Here is a 20,454-nt window from a genome sequence, read left to right on the forward strand (position 1 = left end):
TAGAAAACATATTATAAATGGATTTTGAATTTATTTATTTTTAAAAAAGATATAGGTTATTTATATTAGAGTTATACAAAACTGTATTTTTATTTTTTTTATTTTTTAATTTACATTAATGGCTATATTTTGTTTTTTTTTGTGATTTTTTTGTTTGTAAATAATTAAAAAAATAAATGAATGAGAATGAAAACATATAAAAATGTTATATTAAATTTAAGAAATTTTTAACAATTAGTATAAGAAATTAAAAAATAAAGAATAGGGCTAAAATTTTTATATATAAATAATTTTAAAGTGAAATACAAAAGTATTTGATTATTTTAGTGTTTTACACAATTGTGATAATAGCACAAAACGTTATTGACGTTTTCTAATAAAAAAAAAATTTAATTATGAAAGAATAAAACGTCACTGACGTTTTGTAATAAAAAATATTATTTTAATTATTAAAACACAAAACGTGATCGACGTTTTGTTAAAAAATATTATTTTAATTATAAAAATATAAAACGTTATTGACGTTTTGTAAATGATCATAAGAGTATTTAACACATAGTTTGGTCCATCACCGAGGATTTTACACTTAATAATACAATATAAAAAAGAAAAAGTTCGAAGAGTGGTAAGAGTCTTGATGATAAAGAAATAAAAAGATAAATAAGGCAAGAATTGAAATTGAATAGAAAATATACATTAAAATTGAAATAAAAACAAAAAAGGATATGTTGAAATTGAATAGAAAGAGAATCATTCTACTTTTTACTCAATTTCTTGACGCAACAAGAAAGAGACTCCTCAACCTAACTTGTCAACGCCATAGTTTGGAAATTGAATCGCATGGACTCCTCAACTTTCTACCCAATTCCCCGATGCAACAAGAGAGGTCCTCAATCTCAATTGTTCACACCACCATGGTTTCATCACGAAACCAAAAAAGGAATTTTGAAACCTCTAAATATTCTATCTACGACTACAATAGTTAAGGAGGTATTTATAACTTCTTATTAAATTAAAACAAAGAAAAACCTAAAGCCCACAAACATAAGGCCTAATCTAGTAATTAAATAAACAAAATCAAAATATATTAAATTAAAATATTCTAAAATGGTAAACTAATATCTTCTAAATAACACTTGATCTCTTTATATCACGAACATTTGAAGCACGTATCACTTAATATGTATAAGTTGTAGAATTTGAATATTTGTAACTGAAATTTTTTATAATTATTATTATTATTATGACACTTTTAATGTATGTTTATTGTATTTAATTAGTACTTGATGTTTCAATTGAATAATAATAGATCAGAGTTTTTTGTTTTAATTTTTTTAAAATATTTTACTAAATAGTGATTGGTTAATTTTCATCTTTTGCCAAGTTATTAGAATTGCTAACGTAACATCATTAATAAAAAAAAGATGACTTAAACTCATATAAAGAATCACAACAGTATTCTGCAAAATTATTCTTAAAAATCTAAAACCCCAATTAAATCACAATTAATAAAACTCTTCAATTTGAAAAATAATTTAAAAGATTCTTATTAAGAAAAGTAATAAATTAATTATAATCTTAATTGTATTATATTATAAACATCTCAAAGACAAAGTTGGTCATTAACACAATTCAAGTTTGACTTCCCTTTTTGGCTAAAGTTTATTATATGAGAACTTGGCTGCTTCTGCGTTATAACTTATAACAGAGACGGTGGATGTTGAAATTGAGTACACATACATACATACATACATACATACATACATACATCGCCATTTGAAAAAAAGAGAATCTCCATCACTATAAATAGATAATATCTTAAGCCTGCATTGCATGAAATCCAAACCAAATAAACAATAAAGCATGGGTTTGTTTTCTCAAGCATTTGTACTTCATTTTCCCTTGTTAATCACCCTCCTCCTTCACAACCATGTGGTTGGTGTATCATCCACCACAGATAAACAAACCTTGATCACACTCAAGTCTCAGCTCAGTGATGACACTTCCAACAAACTATCTTCTTGGAACCAGAACACTTCCCCATGCAGCAACTGGACTGGTGTCAAGTGTAACAAACTAAGCCAAAGAGTAACTAGCCTTGATCTTTCAGGGTTAGGACTCTCAGGTCAATTGAGCTCTTCCATTGGCAACCTCATCCGTTTAAGAGTTCTCAACATGAGCTCTAACAATATTGAAGGAGTGATTCCTTCTAACATCACCCTCTTGACTCAGCTCCAGATTCTTGATTTATCATCAAACAAGATTGTGAGCAGCATTCCCACAGACATTGGAAGCTTGAGGAATCTTCAAGTCTTGAAGTTGGGAAAGAATAATCTGCATGGTGCAATTCCAGCTTCTCTGGGAAACATTTCTTCCCTCAGGAATATCAGTCTTGGCACCAATTATCTCAGTGGCTGGATTCCAAGTGACTTGGGAAGGCTCAAGAATCTGATAGAGCTTGATCTCACCATCAACAATCTCACAGGGACTGTTCCACCAGTTATATATAACATAACTTCCCTTGTTAACTTGGCCTTGGCTGCAAACTCCTTCTGGGGTGAGCTTCCTCAAGATGTTGGTCATACACTTCCAAATCTCTTGGTGTTCAACTTCTGCTTCAACAGATTCACCGGTGGAATTCCGGCTTCTCTGCACAACCTCACTAACATTAGGGTCATCCGAATGGCTCACAACCTCTTGGAAGGGACAGTGCCTCCTGGTCTAGGAAATTTGCCATTCCTGCGCATGTATAACATTGGATACAACAAGATAGTTAGCTCTCAAGGAAGAGGTTTGGATTACATTATTCATTCTTTGACAAACAGCACCAAACTGAACTTCCTTGCGATCGATGGTAACAGGTTGGAAGGTGTGATTCCTGAAGCCATTGGTAACCTCTCCAAGAATCTCTCAATATTATACATGGGAGGGAATAGAATCAATGGAAGCATACCCTCTTCCATTGGCCATCTTAGTGGCATGAGATTGTTGAACTTGAGCTACAATTTGATCACCGGAGAAATCCCACAAGAGTTAGGCCAATTAGAGGATCTACAAGAGCTGATTCTAGCTGGAAATCAGCTATCTGGTACCATTCCAAAGTCTCTTGGTAATCTCCTTAACTTAAACCAGATTGATCTTTCAAGAAATGAAGTTGTGGGTACAATACCAAGTAATTTTGGGAACTTTCAAAGCCTGCTCTTTATGGACTTATCCAGCAACAAACTCAGTGGAAGCATACCTGGGGAGATACTCAATCTCCAAACTTTGAGCAAGGTTTTAAATTTGTCAATGAACCTCTTGAGTGGACCAATACCTCAAGTTGGGAATTTGATTAGTGTTGCCACCATAGACTTTTCCATCAACAAATTGTATGGTGAGATTCCCAGCTCATTTAGCAATTGCCTGAGCTTGGAAAAACTGTCTCTGGCAAAGAATATGCTTTCAGGTCCCATTCCAAGTAGTCTTGGAGATGTGAAAGGTTTGGGAACTTTGGACCTGTCCTGCAACCAACTCTCAGGATCCATTCCTGGTGAACTTCAAAATCTACATGCCCTTCAGCTTTTAAACCTCTCTTATAATGATTTAGAGGGAGCCATTCCTAGTGGTGGAGTATTCCAGAATCTCTCTGCTGTCCATTTAGAAGGTAATACAAAACTCTGCTTGCATTTCTCATGTGTGCCTCATGGCCATGAAAGAAGGACCATCTACATCATCGTAGCCTTGGTGGTGACATTGATACTATGTCTCACAATTGGCTTGATACTATACATAAAGAACAGAAGAGTCAAGGTAACATCTGCGGCAGCATCTGAGCTGTTAAAGCTTCATGCTCCGATGATCTCTTATGATGAACTTCGTCAGGCAACTGACGAGTTCAGCCAGGAAAATTTAATAGGATCTGGGAGCTTTGGCTCAGTATATCGAGGCCTTCTACGCGAGGGAAGTATTGTTGCTGTGAAAGTGCTTAACATTCTAAGAACTGGTTCTCTGAAGAGTTTCTTTGCTGAGTGTGAGGCTATGAAGAACTCAAGGCACAGAAATCTGGTTAAGGTGATCACATCTTGCTCTAGTGTTGACTTCAAGAACAATGAGTTTCTGGCTTTGGTTTATGAGTACATGAGCAATGGGAGCTTAGATGACTGGATTAAAGGGAAGAGAAAGCATGCAAATGGAAATGGTTTGAAGCTTATGGAGAGACTGAATATAGCTATTGACACAGCTTGTGCATTGGATTACCTGCACAATGATAGTGAAATTCCGATTGTGCATTGTGATTTGAAGCCTAGCAACATTCTCTTGGATGATGACATGACTGCCAAGGTTGGAGACTTTGGATTGGCTAGGTTGCTGATTGAAAGATCAACAAATAATCAAGTCTCCATTAGCTCCACTCATGTCCTTAAGGGTTCAATTGGTTACATTCCACCAGGTTAGTAGCCTAACAACATCTTTAATTGAATAACAGATCATGAAAATGCTTTGTTTAACCAAAAGGGTACTTGAAATGCAGAGTATGGATGGGGAGAGAAACCATCTTCAGCTGGAGATGTGTACAGTTTTGGGATAGTGTTACTTGAGCTGTTCTCTGGGAAGAGCCCGACAGATGAGTGCTTCGCCGGTGGCCTAAGCCTAACAAGATGGGTGCAATCAGCATACAAAGTAAAGAAATTGGAGGTCATTGATCCTCGGCTGATCTCCCTCATTTCTGATGATGATCATGATCCTGCTGAAGGTCCAAATCCACAACTCTATTGTCTGGATGGAATTCTTGGAGTTGGTTTGTCCTGTGCTGCAGACACCCCAGATGCGAGAATTGGCATTCGAGAAGCTCTTCGCCAACTAAAATCAGTTAGAGACTCTTTTTTGAAGAACAATGACAGTAAGAATGCTGCAGCTACTAGCAAACGTTACTACCAAGTTTCAACAGAATAAATACTGTGGAGAGCACTCGTATGACTCATGGTTGGCACCATTTTATCTCTTTTGCAGCTACACTTCACAAATAATGGTCAAGTTGTAACTTGATATTGAAATCTTGCCATAGTACATATATAGCATGGTACTTTCGTAGAATATAAATGAGAGAACGTAATAATTCTCCATAGAAAAGAGAATGAAACACTTAGTATGTAAGCATCTCTTATATATATAAATATCGCCAAATTTATTTCTCTGTTGTTAAGGTTTATTCTTAATGGAAAATAATGTCGCATTTCGGCAAAATTTTCCCAACACATAGACATAAGAAAAGCACGTGTTAACAGCAGGTTTATGGTTTTTACATACGATATAAGTATAAATGAATAAGGTGACTACTATATTAATGTATATATGAATAAATAAGACGGCTGCCTGCTGCTGCTATACTCTACTTATAGCAATTTTTGACACACAAATTGTCATCTAGAGAAATTATTGTTTCTTTCTTAAAATTTGTATTTGTCCTAGTCCACACAAATACCAATCATATAATTTTGAAGAGTGAAAGCATCATGGTAGGAGGGAAAAATTCTGTTATGGGCACCGCATAAGATATGCTTCTTTGCATGCTCAGCCATAAACATAGAGCAAACACAGGTATTCTAAACACAAGGGTTATTACATCTAGTGCCTCTTCCAACACAATGTAGGCTAGCCCGGGTGTGTACCAGATCAGTATATAAATGGAATCAATCTCTGGTTTTTGTATCCGGTACACATCCATGCTATATAACCTGTGTTGTGTAGCATTATTTGTAACATCTACATAACTGCACATGAATTTAAAAAAAGAACATCCTTATCAAACCTTGTAAGCTAAGAAAAGACAGACGAAAAATAAAAAATTGAAATGACTTGCTAAAGAAGTAAAGACACTAATCCTGTTAGCTTGTAGTGAAGTTATATTTATATGAGATTTTAGTGATGACTGCCACAGGAATATTTACAACATGACCTTGATTACCAAATAGCCCAATCCTTCCAAAGCTTGCAGCAGTGCTGTTGCTGGTTGCATTGAAGATCACAGTTAAGACTTGTCTCTCCCCATTGGCAAGAGAGAAGCGAGTTGGCAACACATTCACTGAAACACCATATGGATTACTCCAACCAACGCCGTAAGTTTCATTCCCAGCAATGTTTTGGAATGTTCTCTGGACAACTCTAGTTTGGTTTAACTTTGCTATTGTGATTGAGGGAATGTTCAGATCAGGGCCATATAAAGTAGAGTTATAAAGCAAACAGTTTTGATTGGTGTAGTTTAGCACTGTAGGAGCTGAGCCATTGATAGCACATAGAAATGACATATAATCCTCATAACCTACAAAGCCAAAGACATATATAAACATGTAAAGACACCAATTCACTGTTTCACTAAGTTTTGTTTGAAGATCCCAGTGCACTTTTTATGCATGTTAAGCGATAAGTATCAAAGGTGCACACATGACACACCTCTCTAAACTGCAATAATTGCTGAATTTTCAATATAAGGTAGAAGCTTTCCTTAACTTCATGACAATTTAGAAATTCTTTTGAGTGACTTACTGGAATCAAAAAGCAATCCCGGATCTAATGCTGAGGTAGCATTCACAAAACCGCTTCCCATGTCGAAGGGAGTTGCCGGAGATTGGCTGAAGTCTGGAGAGGCATATGACCGCTGAGCCATTATTGGCTTACCAATGCTGTCATACAGAGAAGCTGTGGTGGAAAGAGCAGACGCAATGGCTGCAGGACTGAAATGGGGGAACTTTTGCTTAATGAGTGCAGCAAGACCGGCAACATGAGGTGCAGCCATGCTTGTGCCAGACATTAAAGCAAAATTCTCACCTAAAAATTCACCAAACCAATTGCAGATCAGATAGTAAAAAATTCACCATAACAATAAAAATAGTAACAGATTATAAATTTGTAATAAAAAAGGGTGTCATGTTTTAACTTGAAAGAAACCTAAAAATTATTTGTGTTTTGTTTTTCTACTAAAAACTAGCTATACTTATTTATAAACCTAGGAATTCAGCGGAATCAGTGGAAAGAGAACTCCAAGCTGCCCATATAAAATTTCCAGGAGCAATCAAATTGGGTTTCAAAATATCAGCTTCATGAGGAAGACTGTCCTGAGGGTCTGGTCCTCTAGCAGAGTAATACATAACCTTTGGAGCATCATTGCTATAGTTTGCTTTTAGTCCACCGCAGATGCTAGCAACAGCCCCTAGTTTAACAACTTTCTTTGAAGTCTCATCTATTTCAAGTGAAGAATTGTAGTATTGCAGTAATATCTGTCCAATTGAAATTTGTGGGAGAGGGGATCATTTTAGAATTTATGAGATTAAGAACTCAATGAGCGCATCAAATGTGGTATGCACAGAACATAAAATACACATGTATATTTAATCCTGCATATAACAAGAAGAAAGGAATAACTTCACCTTGGAATCATTTGCAGATGCAATTATTATGCCAGCCATTTTCATTGGAACTGGGTTAAGCTGAAAACTAGTCACAAGAGGGTCCATGCAGAAAACAAGACCAATTGCACTAAGATTGTTGGCCATTTCTAAGGCACTCTTGATGGTGGATAGCCCAACCACAAATCGGATCGTATAGCTACAGATCAGGATGTTTCCCTGTACCAAATCCTGATTGAATTTACTTTCATCTTGACACTCACCCACATACATATCATCTTTAACTGTTGTGTCATTGTTCAAAGCATGATGCGCATGAACCAGTTTATACATTATGTTTTTAGGTGTTCCAGCTGTGGAAAGTCACAGAAGAAATATGTAAAAATTGAGTAGTAAACAAATACCAATAGCCATATTGATAAAGTAAATTATAATGCACATATTAGCAATTCAATTATATGATTTACAAATGGAATGTGTGAAAAATTGTGAGAGAATTTCATCAATGAAACATGGTTACTGAGAAATCTTTAAAGACAACAAGAACTGGTTCTCAACAATATAATGAATGAATGAGTGACGATCTCCGATATCTGATTTATTGTTCTTCCTAGCTGTTCATCAACCAGTGAAAGATAGCAACTTAGTACATTTTAAATCAGCAATATCAACGGAATAAGAATGCAGAGATGCACTATGCTTACATCTCATGCAGTGCAATAACTACAAGCACTGAAAAGCATCCTCTATATGATGTAAATATGATAAGGAAATTTGGCGAAATAGGATTCTTTTTAAAATATTGCTAAGTTAGATACTACAAATTCCTCAATCAGCTGAGAATGTTCAAAGAAAAGTTAAGCTTTTCCACAACTGAAACTTCAAAACAAAGAACTCCATTTTTGTGATTTTTACAAAAAACATTACATAACTAACCCAACCTACCAACTCCTACCAACACACATATAAGCCAAGAACAGTCCTAGAAAGTTTGGAACCTTTACCTTGATCATGCAGAAATCCTGTTTTGAACAGAAAATATTTCCTAATCTATCATGAGTCCAAAACTAATGATAGAATCATAGAACACAGCGAAAAAGAAAATAAAATAAAAAGAAATGGTTTGCTCTATGCTTTTCTATATTAAACATGTAAGTTTCACCTTGAAGTTTGATTATAAGGTAAGAAATCAACTAAAATACTTGGCATTTCTCTGGAAAATAATGTATAGCTAACCAGGATTAGAGTAAAAAAAAAAAAGAAAACCTACGTGCGAGTCCAACTCCAGGTATGGTCATATTATTTCCAAGAATGATGGAATTGCTATAAAGTCGATCATGAGAGGCTGCTCCAACAGTAAAGATCCATGGACTGAAGGAGGACATGCTCATAGGTGAGGGTCCAGTATTGCCAGCAGCTTGCACTACAAATATACCAGCTTTTACAGCTGATAGCAATGACATGTCTATTGGATTGACGAAAGTTGCAATACCAGGAGGGCGCCTATTTGGAGTGATTGACAAGCATATTATGTCAACCATGTCCTGAGCTGCCTGTAAATGATGAACCATACTTGTAAGCCTTACCAGATATAAAATTGACGATGCACTTGACGTGAATAATATTTTTAAGGCAAAAGAAAATTATCTTTAAACTATTATATTCAAGACCAAGAAGAAGCATTGTAAAAGTCAATGAATAAATTCCAATCCAGTCTATTGAAAAAATGAACTTCTGCAAAAGTAGTATGAAGCTAGTAAAAAGGCCCTTGTTAAATGGATAACAATAGCTATATAGTTAACAAGTCATTCATCACATATTTCTCATTAAAAGGTACAAGGCAAATGAGCATAAATCCACGATAATTATACAAAAGAATAGAATATGACAACAACTGACATTTTAACAAATAGAATTATCATATATTGCAGACAAAAACATATTATGTTGGCAATGCATCATTTATCAATACATGTACCTGGTCAATAGCTGCAACAACATCTGCAGCAAATCCACCAAATCTCTTGTATAATGCCTTGTAGACAGCAATGCTGTAAAAGATTGAAATCAAACACATTCATAAATCACATAAAGAAAAAAAAGGCAGCCAGCCAGCCAGTGCACAAGCATCCCCCGTTAATGCATGGTCCGAGGCTAGAAGAGATAAAATGTTGCTCCAAGGCTCCCTTTCACATTCATAAATCACATAAACAAGATTAAAACAAAAGAATTGATTATGCTCATCTGAAAATATTAGAAATCCAGGCTAGATAAATAAAATGTCTGTTTTCAGATTAAAAAAATAAATAAATAATGAAATTGTCTCTATAATACTGAAAATGCAGAATAACTTATTAAAGGGATAAATTGTTTTTTGTTGCCAGAAAACTATGTGGAGACAAAAATAAGCATAACATTCTTATGTCAACTAAAATAGAAGTAATAAAAAAAAACCCAAGGCTTAGAGAAAATAAGCAACAATGTAGATAAGAATGGGTTGGCACTGATCAAGTTGTAGAGCACTTGATCAAGGACCACTTCAAATAAATTCTTAAGTTGTTGGTGTAGGTACACAATAAGTTTACATCCCTGATAGAGTGCAACTATAGGATGAAGCAGAACAATGCAAAACTCCAGATACTGAATTATCATACATGAAATGCTCATGAGACAACTTTTTTAAATCAGATAGTTTGAAATTAGTTACTGTGAACGGGGAGCCATCCCACTAGCATTTCCAAAATGATGCCCAGCAACGACCACTGGAATCCCATAGTTTCCTGATGAAATAGAAGCTGTGTGCCTGCAAATTGTAGATACATCAGAATGGATAATTAGTAGAAGAAAGATTGACAAGTCAAAGTTTACTGGTGCAACCACTTAACGTAACTATTATGCTGAGAACATGTGATTGAAAAAACAATGAGACATAAGATCCATTTGGAAATGCCAAAAACTCACGTGCCATGGCCATCGCCATCAAATGGAGAAGCATAGTCCTCACTTGAATTAAATATTCCTCTGGTTATAGCAGACGCTGCGAAATGACGGGCCGCAACGAGCTTCCTATTGCAAGAACCAGATGGAAAATCCGGTGTAACCTCACAGATGCCAGAGAAATTTGCAGGAACAGGGTATGGATGTTCAGATTTATCATCTTGGAAACTGGGGTGTGTAGGATCAATGCCAGTATCAATAAAACCAATGGTGATTCCTTCTCCAGCAGTTTCAAATCCACCTGCTTCAACCCAAGCTCCCTTTGGCAGACCCAAAAATTGTGGAGTATGGGTGGTTGCAGTTCTGACAGAGAAGTCCAAAACCACATTTGACACTTCTCTTCTCTTTGATAGCTTCTCTGCCTTTACCATTAAGTAATTCAAAAAATGAACATGTTTCAGTTACTCATATCACATACAGAACCAATAAGCTAAGTAATAAGCATAAATGCACCAAACACAAAATGAGATAATCAAGATGGTGAAAATTAGTGTCATACCTGCTGTGGGGTAACCAACACAGCGAATCCATTAATCAGGTAATGATAGCTATAGAGCTTCAGATATTTCTCTCCTCCTAACACTTTCTTCAAAAGTGAATCATGAGCTCGGGCAATGTAATAGCTGTGGCTCCTAACTGGCTTCGTAAGATTTTGATGTCTAAGAACAGCAAAATACCATATCCCTCAAATAAATGCATTCATTTCACAAATAACCTCAAAAATTCTAGAAATTGGCAAAAGGAAAGATAAGGAAGGATGATACAAAGTACCTAGAATTCAGAACATGGAATGAAAATATAATGATAAGTTTTTCAGGCAAACGACCAAGAACAATATACATTGTATTAAACAATCACTTAATAATTGCATATCATCACTCCACAAATATAAAACTTCCACTTCTGATTTTAACTTTTAACCAACTGGGGCGCACGCGCTGGGTGGGGGGCGGGGGAGAGAGACACAGAATACTAACTCACTCCGACATCATAAGTCCTACGAAACTGGGAAAATAAAATGAAGAAGAACAAGAGAGCCGAAAAAGGAAAAAATATGTAACTAGAAAGAATCTAACAGTACAATTACCAAAAAGATAAAAATAATCCTTCAAACATTTTTCTTTTGTAACTGTGAAAGTGATGGGGTTACCTTGTTCTATGGAGTCTATTTCTTCTCAAAGAAGTACCATGTCTGAAGCTGTGACCCCTTCTTGCCAACTCATCCTGATAATGAGAAGCAGGAGCTTGTCTCAGAGTAACAATGTAGACAGCAGTAGCTGCATCACCTGAATCAACTTGACAAAAGGAAGGTAGTATAAGCATTCCATATAAACACAACATCCCCACATGTACCCAATAAATGTTCCCCATTTGTGTTTTGGTACAAGTATGAACAAGAAGCTGAGAACAATTCTTCAGTAGCACATATAACTCATCCTGGCAAGATTTCCCTTTAACATTTATATAATTAGATATTATTTATTTAGTGGAAGAGTCAAAATAATGCATTGTTTTATAGTTTCTCCTAGAGTCTAGCCCATGAAGCAGAAGTGGAGAAAATGAATCCAAGTGTCAACTCAACACAGAAAAAGATAAAAAGCAGTGAACTCTATTCTGTGAGATAAGAACCAGCCGAGGACACTTTTGGAGAAGGGAGGGTCTGTGACTTCTATCAGTATTCATAATAGCTTAAGTATGGAAAATCTAGAACCTACCTTGGATACTGAGAAAGTTGTAACTTTAAATGCTTTGTTTATTGGCCGAGATACTACACAGAAAAAAAAAATTAACATTCCTTATTATAGTATATAGGTGGAACTAAATTGTAAATAAAGAAGCATATTTGTTAAAGAAAAAAGACGGCCATCACGCTCAATTACCAAGGTACATATCAGATTTGTGACATCACAGGTACCAATTCTAAGCAATTTTTGAAAGAAAATTAAAAAAAAAAAATCAGTTAGGAAAGTTTTGGTGGGGCGTGTAAGGGAATTTGATGGACGGTTTGTCCAAATATTGCCTCCTAGACCAACTTTCAAATATTTAAAGCAATCCTTTTAATTTTGCCTATGCCTCAAAGAAAGTGGACACATTGTGGCTGGGGTTCGGTGGCACATAAGTGCTACTACCTTTGTGCACATGTCATAGTGATACTTAGTGATAGTGCATCACCAGTCCAATATAGCATTCTAAAACTGCATGTTTCAGAATCTTTTTTAGCCTAGTTGATTAGTTATAATTATGCGATCCACGCATGCCTCAGATAAGTTTTTTTCTTAAATCGAAAAAAATTCTGAACCAGAACAATATTTTAATATGAAGAAGGTTCTAGTTAAAAACAATATAGCATGTAATCTGATAATTAAAAAGATATGATGAGTGGAAAATTCATGTGCATACCCGTGCTGATGATAACATTGTTTCTTGAAAGTGATGGTAGGCCATGCTCTCATGTCGCAAAAGCACCATCTTCTTCAATCATTACCAGTTTCAGCGTTGCCCTGTTCTCTTTTAGGAACAATTGGTGATCGATCCTCACCTCCTGCATGCGTTTCAATTCAAAAAGAAAAATGTACGGTATGAGATTCTGTCACGTCAATCACCAACTCTACGATATACATTACCATATTTCATGATTCTGCTTTTGTCTTTTCCGTCTTTTTGGACCTTCAAGTTTCTATTCTTTCTTTCTTTCTGAAAAACCTAGAAAAAGAAAACATTCTAAAGTTTATAGAGATATTTTGAAAGGCTCAAACGTAATTATTCTTCTAAGAAAATAAGATGCAAAACAATGAAACTGAAAATCTTGCAATTGCGTAGATAAACCCTAGTACGAAGATTGAGTGGAAAAAAAAAAGAGGAGCTTAACATGCAATGCATAGATGAAGTAGCAGCAGAGCAAATTAAGAAAAACATCTTGGAATTTATAAAGCTGAAAATCTTGAAATTGCGTAGCTAAACCCTAGTGCGAAAAATGATTGGAGCAAAAAGGAAAAAAAAACTTGACATGCAATGCATAATGAAGTAGTAAGAACGTAAATTACAGGGAACGAAGTGTGCAACTATGAAATAAGAGAATAAACCCTAATGTGATGAGGCTTTCACTGGAAATTAAAATGGTTGAAGCTGCTGCATGCTTATGAGTATTTGAAGAATCGTAGAACTAATGAAATCAAAGAAGAGGTCTGGGATCATAATCGTAAATCAAAATAATTATTATTTTTATTAATATCACGCTATTTAATTAATTATTTGTATAAAACTTTAATTGACAATACATAAAAATTAAATTTTTATTTTAATTCCACTCTTTAAAATAGAATGCGAACATAGGCATATAAGTTAGTTTCTCTAAATATTTTGTACATTTTTCATTCGTGGGAGAATTGAGGAGAACAAATCAAACACCAATGTTCATCAAAACAAAACCAACCTCGTACAATTGATTAAGGTTTTCGGTATTAACCTCGTACAATGGCTGGCTCTGATCCCCACAAAATGATAGCCCAAGCTGATAACTTGTGCGTATCACTGATCTCCGATTTATATATATATAATCATCATCAATCATTATCACGCAACATTTCTATTTTGCTTCTGATCAAATTGTAAATATTTTTTTCTTCTTGTTTTATTCAGAACAACCCTCAGTAGCACAAGGTGGACTGCAGATTGGAGTAGTGCTACTTCCCTTTATGAACAGGCTGGTAAAACAACATTATTTATTCATACCTTAAATTCTTATAATATAGATAGAGATGTATGAAAATTAAAGCATGTAACTATTTATTTTCTATAGCTAATCGATTTAGAGTTGCCAAGGACTATGAGAGATCAAAAGCAGCATATGAGAAAGCTTCCAAGGGACAAGAGATGCTTGCTTCGTATCCTTATTTATAACTGCTTGTTCTATAATCACTGTAAAACAGTAAAAGGATTCTGTGTTTCTGTGTCCTTGACAAGTAAACCAGCCCTTGGGATGCAGCTAAGCACATGGAATCAGCTGCTAATATGGCAAAGGAACTCAGAAACTGGAGAGAAGTTGTGAGCTTCTCTCGAAGGGCGTCGGAATTGTACATTGAGTGTGGGAGGCCACAACCTGCATCAGATGCTCTTGCAAAGGGTGCCCGGTATTGTTTGGTTTTTGTTTTCATTTTCAGTGTTCTATGCTTTAAGGATTTTGTTAAAGAACAAGTGAAAACAAACAAAATGGACTTTATGGCTTGGAGATGCTGAATTATGTAAATGATATTATGTAGCTTTCTTTATTTTCTCACTATGCAGTGCTTTGGAAGAAATCATGCCTGAAGAAGCTATTCAGCTATATACTGATGCCATTACAATTCTTGAGGAAGATGGAGGAGGACAAATGACCTTTGATCTGTATCGTTCTGCTACTGCTGTTTATATAAAACTTGAGAAGTAAGTCTTTGTAGTAAAGTATGAAGTTCCATTCAAAATTTTCTACCAATTTTCCTTGTATGCTGATTTTGCAACATTTTCCGGGGTATGTTTCTGTAACACAAAGGTATTCGGACGCTGCGCCTCTCCAATTGAAGTTGGGCTTAGCAGCTTCCAAGTGTAATGCTACCAATAGCCAGTGCAAGGTTAGGATTGATTTAATTTTGCATTCTGCATTTGAACTGTAACTGTATATATATTGTATGTTGCTGTGATGGAATTTGCTTGTTATTTTTAGGGAGAAATTTCTCTAACAGAGATGCTCATAAATGCAGGCATATCTCAGTGCAATTATTATCTACCTTTATACTAATGACTACAAGCAAGCAGAGATGTGTTATAATGACTGCTCTCAGTGAGTTTCTGCCTCTTCTATTGTTAGTTTCCTTTACTACAAAAGATTGAATGTCACTTTAATCAATTATTAATATCTATGGATAATATGGTTGTGTGGTGTGTCTAGGATTGATGCTTTTTGCAAAAGTGACCAGAATCGCTGTGCTAGCAATCTCCTTGCTGCATACTCAGATGGAGACATTGAAGAAATCAAGCGTATCGCCCAATCAAGCAGCATTTCAAATCTTGACCACTCGGTAACCTAAGTTTGTATATATTGCATTTCCTCTGTATGATAATATTCAGATTTCATACAAGATGGTTTTAGAAGAAGTTCTAATAACTGTTCAGTCAGAAAATTCATACATCAGAGAATCAATTTTTTAGAGTGTACTACCGAAATCAGTTTCTAAAAGATTTTTAATCCTCAACAACTTTTAATCCCAAATCAGGCTTTAACCTTTTATTTTATTAGACGTCAAATTTTGGTAAAAGTTTAGACAAATCGATCCCTGTTATTATGTAACAAAGACACAACAATTGCTAAAGATTTTTAAAATTTTCATATTTGTTCTTCTATATATATAAATGAACAATTTGATGTAAAGACTGATTAAAATATTTGAAGAACAAAATATTTGACTACAAATTTTCTTAGAAATTATTTTGGGATATTACTTATTTTTCACTATATATTTTGTTACTGTGTCCCTAATTACATTGATTTCTAATGGAAGCATACTGAGTAGTAAGATGTAAGAACTTGTGGCACAATTCTTGTGATGTGAAAATTACTATGTGAGTTTTGAATTCTGCAGATGATTAGGCTAGCAAGGAAACTGCCAACAGGAGATGTGAGTGCATTGAAGGGTAACACTGCCAGACAAGAAGACCAGCCTTTGGATGAAAATGACCTCACTTAACAATTCCGGGACACATTTCTTTTATTCATTTTTCGTTTCTGACGTACCATAAGAATATTTTAAATAGCAGATATTTGATCTTAAGAACAATGAAACTTCAAAAGAGGCTTGGTGTACCAAGTGTTCAATCTTATTCAAACTTTCGGAGGAAAAGAAATTTCACTTTGATAGACACTATGACTATAGTATTAAACAATTTAAAGGTGACAAAATTGTGAATGCTATGCTTTATAAACATGTCTTGGTATACTACGCCCTGTAGGAGAACAATACTGAAATCTATTCTATCTATTCTATTGTATAAAAATTGGGTTTCTGCCACTTAATGAATGGTGAGCTGATGGGCATGTTTTCTGAGAGTGTTTTCTGATTTATTTCTTTTAACTCATTAAATATAAGTTATTACGATAAACTAACTATATCAACTAATTGATTTGATTAGATATTTAAATATCATATAATTTATTATAATTTATATCAATTTGATTTGGTAGTATTTTTTAATTTATTTATTTTAATATTTTTTTAGTATTTTTTAATTTATTTCTTTTAATTTACTAAACCAAATTTTTTGTGTGTACTAATTAATTAATTTGATTAATTTATTAGTCATTAAAATAATAAATCTATGAATAAAATAGGCAACTGAGATATTTTTAACTAATAATTAAATCAAATCAAATCAAATCATATAGATTGAGCTAAATTCAAATCATATGAATTAAGGACTAAATTAAAATAAGATAATTTTTTACTTATTCAAGTTGAGCGTAATAAATACAAATTAATTTTGTTAGATAATCATAGTTGTCTAGTCTACTATATATAGATGGCCACACAAAATTATAAGAATCGTGATTTTTATCGCTCTTGCTATTTCAACTTTTCTTTTCTTCTTTTTTTTTTATGTATAAATGGACCCAACATGAGAAAGTACGGATGAGTATTTTATTGATTGTTTGTTTGATGAATATATCTCAATTTAGGCATTCTACTACTGGAAGTTGACCTGTAGCAAATTAAAGTGGCTAATGTATTTTTTTTTATAGTATTAGATAGAAGAATATTTATTAAAATGAATATACCCATTGTAATAAATTTTTTTTCAATTGTTATATTTTTATGTAAGTGGTGTAAATTTTTTGAAAGCACAAGATAATAAAATAGGTTGATTTTAATATCATTAGAAGCTAAATTTAACGGTTCAAATAATCACCACTAATTATGTTAAAAAAATAATTTTGTAATAATAATGTGATTTATATATTAATTTTTTCGAATAAATCTATTTCAAAATGTAAAAATTAGACTCAATTACGCTAAAATTTTAATGGTAATATAGAATTTGACAACAAAATTAACATTTATTAAGGAAATAAATTTATTTATAGCTATTTTTTAATTATAAATAATAACAAGACTTATGAAAAAATATTAATGTCATCATTTTTATTAATTAAATCATAATATTAGGTAGTTTATAGTTTTATAGGTGGAAATTATTAAGTAATTACGTAAAAAATAGCAACGAACAAGCAATAAGAATTCAGAAAAAAACTATTATATAATACAAATTTCATAATTAAAATATGTCACATATCATATTCTTATATATTCTATTTATTATCTATTCTATTAAAAATCAGGTTTTTGCACTTAATGATGGAGTTGACGTGACATGCTTATAAGAGTGTCTAGCGATTTGTTTCTTTGAACTCATTAAATACAATTTATTATGATAAATTAACTATATCAACTAATTAATTTGATTAAATATTTAAATATCACATACTACTTTATATCAATTTGATTTGGTAGTATTTTTTAATTTATTTTTTTTAATGTTCTGTTAGTATTTTATAATTTATTTTTTTATTTATTAAACCAAATTAATTATACTAATTATCTGTATTAATTAATTAATTAAATTAATTAATCATTAAAATAATAAATCTATGAATAAAATAAGTTATCGAGATGTTTTTCACTAATAATTAAATCAAATCAAATCATATATATTGAGCTAAATTTAAATCATGTGAATTAAAGATTAAACTAAAATAAGATAATTTTTTACTTATTTAAATTAACTGCAATAAATAAAATTAATTTTGTTAGATAATCATAGTCTTCTGGTCTTCTATATATAAATAGCCACACAAAATTATAAAAATAAACATTTTTATCGCTTTTGCTACTTCAACTTTTTTTTTTATGTGTAAATATACTCAAAATGAGAATGTATGGATGAGTGTTTCATTAATTATTTGTTTGACAAATATTATAGTCTGAAAATGTCTTAATTTAGGCATTCTACTGTTGTCAATGGAAGTTGAACATGTAATAATTTAGGGTGACCATGATATTTTATATAGTATTACATAGAAAAATAATTTTTAAAATGAATATATCCATTGTAATTAATTTTCTTTGTCAATTTGTTATCTTTTACCTAACAAACAATATCCATGTTGAATATATTATTTTCATTAGAAGCCATACATAATTGATTGATAATTCTATATATAAAAATACTCAAGTGGTAACTAAATACCATATTGTTATCTCGCTAAAGTTAATTCTCTTATAATTATGCGAATGTATAGCACTATCAAATAAAAATTGATTGGATTACATTTATTTCCAATGAGGTAGATGATCTTTTAGTCCTAATCACGGTTAGAGTTGAGGAAGGTTTGAAAAATACTAACAATACAAATGCTTTTTATTTTTAATACCCAATAATAAATATATAAATTAAAACTAATATTGTTTCGTACAAAACCATAAAATGTATAGCATACTCAAAACATATCCAATCCGTATTAACTGTCATTGTTTATCAGTTACATCATAAAAAATGTGGTTATTAAAAAAGATTAAAATTAACTTAAATATACACAATATTATTTCATACTTTTTATTTTTATTTTATTATCATAAAAAATCATACATATTATAAGAGAACCTCATCTTTTTACCAACGGTTCTTCTATTCAATGGTTTCTATAAAGAAAAAAAGCCATAATAATATATTGTGTTTGACAAGAATATATGAAATTTTGAAAGGTTGAAGCATAGGTTTAGTCCTTAACATATTTGTAAATGAAGTGCAGAGTAGATAAAAAGATAGCTAATAAAAGAATAAATAGTTAAAGCTTCCTCAATACTAACAGTCATAGTGTATGATAAGTGTTCTATAACTTTTTTGGATTTGATTGTTTCTTTATTATTATATGTTGTTCGGTTTAATTTAAGCTAAAAAGACTTATGACAATCATTTTATCGTGGTAGTGTAAAAATTGTAGGTATTATATTTACTTAGTATGCTCTTAAATCTCATGTCCTTGATAGATATTTGTGACTGAGTAATTATAAAAAGAAATTGGTTTAATATCTATTTTATATTCTATTTAAATTATAATAGTGAGTAAATATTTTTTTCAAAATAAATAATATAATTTTTTCATAAAAACAACGTTTAAATAATTGTGAAATTAGATTATACCATAGATGATAATAAATATATTGGCATTAGATCTGCTATAAAACAAATTTTTAGGAATATTATGTTGTATAATATAATTTAGTTATATTTTTCTTATCTTCAATCTATATTATTTAGATTAGCATATTTCTAAAAAGGATTATTCAATTTTTTTAAATTATTAAATCAAATCAGTTACAAACTAATTAATTAGGTTGATTAAATATTTAACTATCTTATAATTTAATAAAAATTAATTATATAGATACATGATTTTTACAATTTTATTATTTATTGTAATAAATTTTAAAAATAATTTTTGTAAGTTATAATTTATTTTTTATCTGTATATTTAACTTTTAAAAATAAATTTTTTAATTTTGTATTTATAATTAAATCTTTTTCTACTTTAATATATGAATTTTTTATGAATTTTTTAATTGCGCAATTTACTTTAACAAAAATAAATTAATTTATGAAAATTTAAACTTGAGCGCTTGTTATGGTTAAATTCAAACTTTAATTTATTTTGTCATATTATTATATAAATATTAAATTCTTTGATTAAACACTTATTTGATTACGAAATGATATTATATGTTACTTTTATATTGGCAATTAAATTTCAGTTACTACACAAATATTATATTTTAGATAATTGTATATTTTTTTGTTATTTTAAAAATTATTATATAATTTTAATATCATTTAATTATGTTTAGTTTTTTTAAAAGCATTGTCATTATTGGAGAGTAACTAATGTTTATGATAGTCTAAAATTGAGAAATAAAAATACAAAATATTAATATACTAAATTTTCAAAGTATAAATCTTGAAGTAAATATATGTGATTATTATTAATTAT

At 31.9% G+C, this 20,454-nt stretch overlaps 3 protein-coding genes across 4 annotated transcripts; 2 read left to right on the forward strand and 1 right to left on the reverse strand.

The window, feature by feature from the left end:
- The first annotated feature begins 1,833 nt into the window (after positions 1–1,833).
- Positions 1,834–5,182, forward strand: LOC107633903 (uncharacterized). Its single transcript, XM_016337495.3, has 2 exons — positions 1,834–4,432; positions 4,514–5,182. Exons 1-2 carry the CDS (start codon positions 1,864–1,866, stop codon positions 4,933–4,935), a joined length of 2,991 nt encoding a protein of 996 aa, XP_016192981.2. The 5' UTR covers positions 1,834–1,863; the 3' UTR covers positions 4,936–5,182.
- A 322-nt stretch (positions 5,183–5,504) lies between these two features.
- LOC107633901 (subtilisin-like protease SBT2.2) lies at positions 5,505–12,080 on the reverse strand. The gene is made up of 10 exons (XM_021119810.2): positions 11,533–12,080; positions 10,882–11,041; positions 10,347–10,744; positions 10,093–10,188; positions 9,364–9,436; positions 8,656–8,938; positions 7,407–7,738; positions 6,986–7,256; positions 6,526–6,807; positions 5,505–6,301 (listed from the first exon to the last, which is right to left on the reverse strand). The coding sequence occupies exons 1-10, from the start codon at positions 11,751–11,753 to the stop codon at positions 5,868–5,870; spliced, it is 2,550 nt and encodes an 849-aa protein (XP_020975469.1). The 5' UTR covers positions 11,754–12,080; the 3' UTR covers positions 5,505–5,867.
- Positions 12,081–12,853: 773 nt separating this feature from the next.
- On the forward strand, positions 12,854–16,240 carry LOC107634749 (gamma-soluble NSF attachment protein). Of its 2 annotated transcripts, none has more exons than XM_088508996.1 (9): positions 12,854–12,954; positions 14,022–14,089; positions 14,182–14,266; positions 14,354–14,512; positions 14,667–14,804; positions 14,911–14,989; positions 15,119–15,198; positions 15,307–15,436; positions 15,998–16,240. In XM_088508996.1, the coding sequence occupies exons 1-9, from the start codon at positions 12,929–12,931 to the stop codon at positions 16,100–16,102; spliced, it is 870 nt and encodes a 289-aa protein (XP_088365122.1). In that variant the 5' UTR covers positions 12,854–12,928; the 3' UTR covers positions 16,103–16,240. The 2 variants fall into 2 exon arrangements, with proteins under 2 accessions (XP_088365122.1, XP_016193661.1); XM_016338175.3 differs by lacking the exon at positions 12,854–12,954 and adding an exon at positions 13,780–13,903.
- The last annotated feature ends 4,214 nt before the right edge of the window (positions 16,241–20,454 follow it).

The sequence above is a fragment of the Arachis ipaensis genome, chromosome B3, assembly GCF_059453495.1.
Source record: "Arachis ipaensis isolate K30076 ecotype BB chromosome B3, ASM5945349v1, whole genome shotgun sequence".
In the NCBI taxonomy this organism is placed as follows: domain Eukaryota; kingdom Viridiplantae; phylum Streptophyta; class Magnoliopsida; order Fabales; family Fabaceae; genus Arachis; species Arachis ipaensis.

Excerpts from the sequence above, each read along its gene's own strand:
- LOC107633903 (XM_016337495.3), top strand. The coding sequence starts at position 1,864 with ATGGGTTTGTTTTCTCAAGCATTTGTACTTCATTTTCCCTTGTTAATC. Across the intron at positions 4,433-4,513 it reads AATTGGTTACATTCCACCAG|AGTATGGATGGGGAGAGAAA; the intron begins GTTAGTAGCCTA and ends CTTGAAATGCAG.
- LOC107633901 (XM_021119810.2), bottom strand. The coding sequence starts at position 11,753 with ATGGGGAACATTTATTGGGTACATGTGGGGATGTTGTGTTTATATGGA. Across the intron at positions 7,257-7,406 it reads CATCTGCAAATGATTCCAAG|ATATTACTGCAATACTACAA; the intron begins GTGAAGTTATTC and ends TCAATTGGACAG. Across the intron at positions 6,302-6,525 it reads GGGATTGCTTTTTGATTCCA|GTTATGAGGATTATATGTCA; the intron begins GTAAGTCACTCA and ends TTGGCTTTGTAG.
- LOC107634749 (XM_016338175.3), top strand. The coding sequence starts at position 13,857 with ATGGCTGGCTCTGATCCCCACAAAATGATAGCCCAAGCTGATAACTT. Across the intron at positions 13,904-14,021 it reads ATAGCCCAAGCTGATAACTT|AACAACCCTCAGTAGCACAA; the intron begins GTGCGTATCACT and ends TGTTTTATTCAG. Across the intron at positions 14,513-14,666 it reads GCTCTTGCAAAGGGTGCCCG|TGCTTTGGAAGAAATCATGC; the intron begins GTATTGTTTGGT and ends CTCACTATGCAG.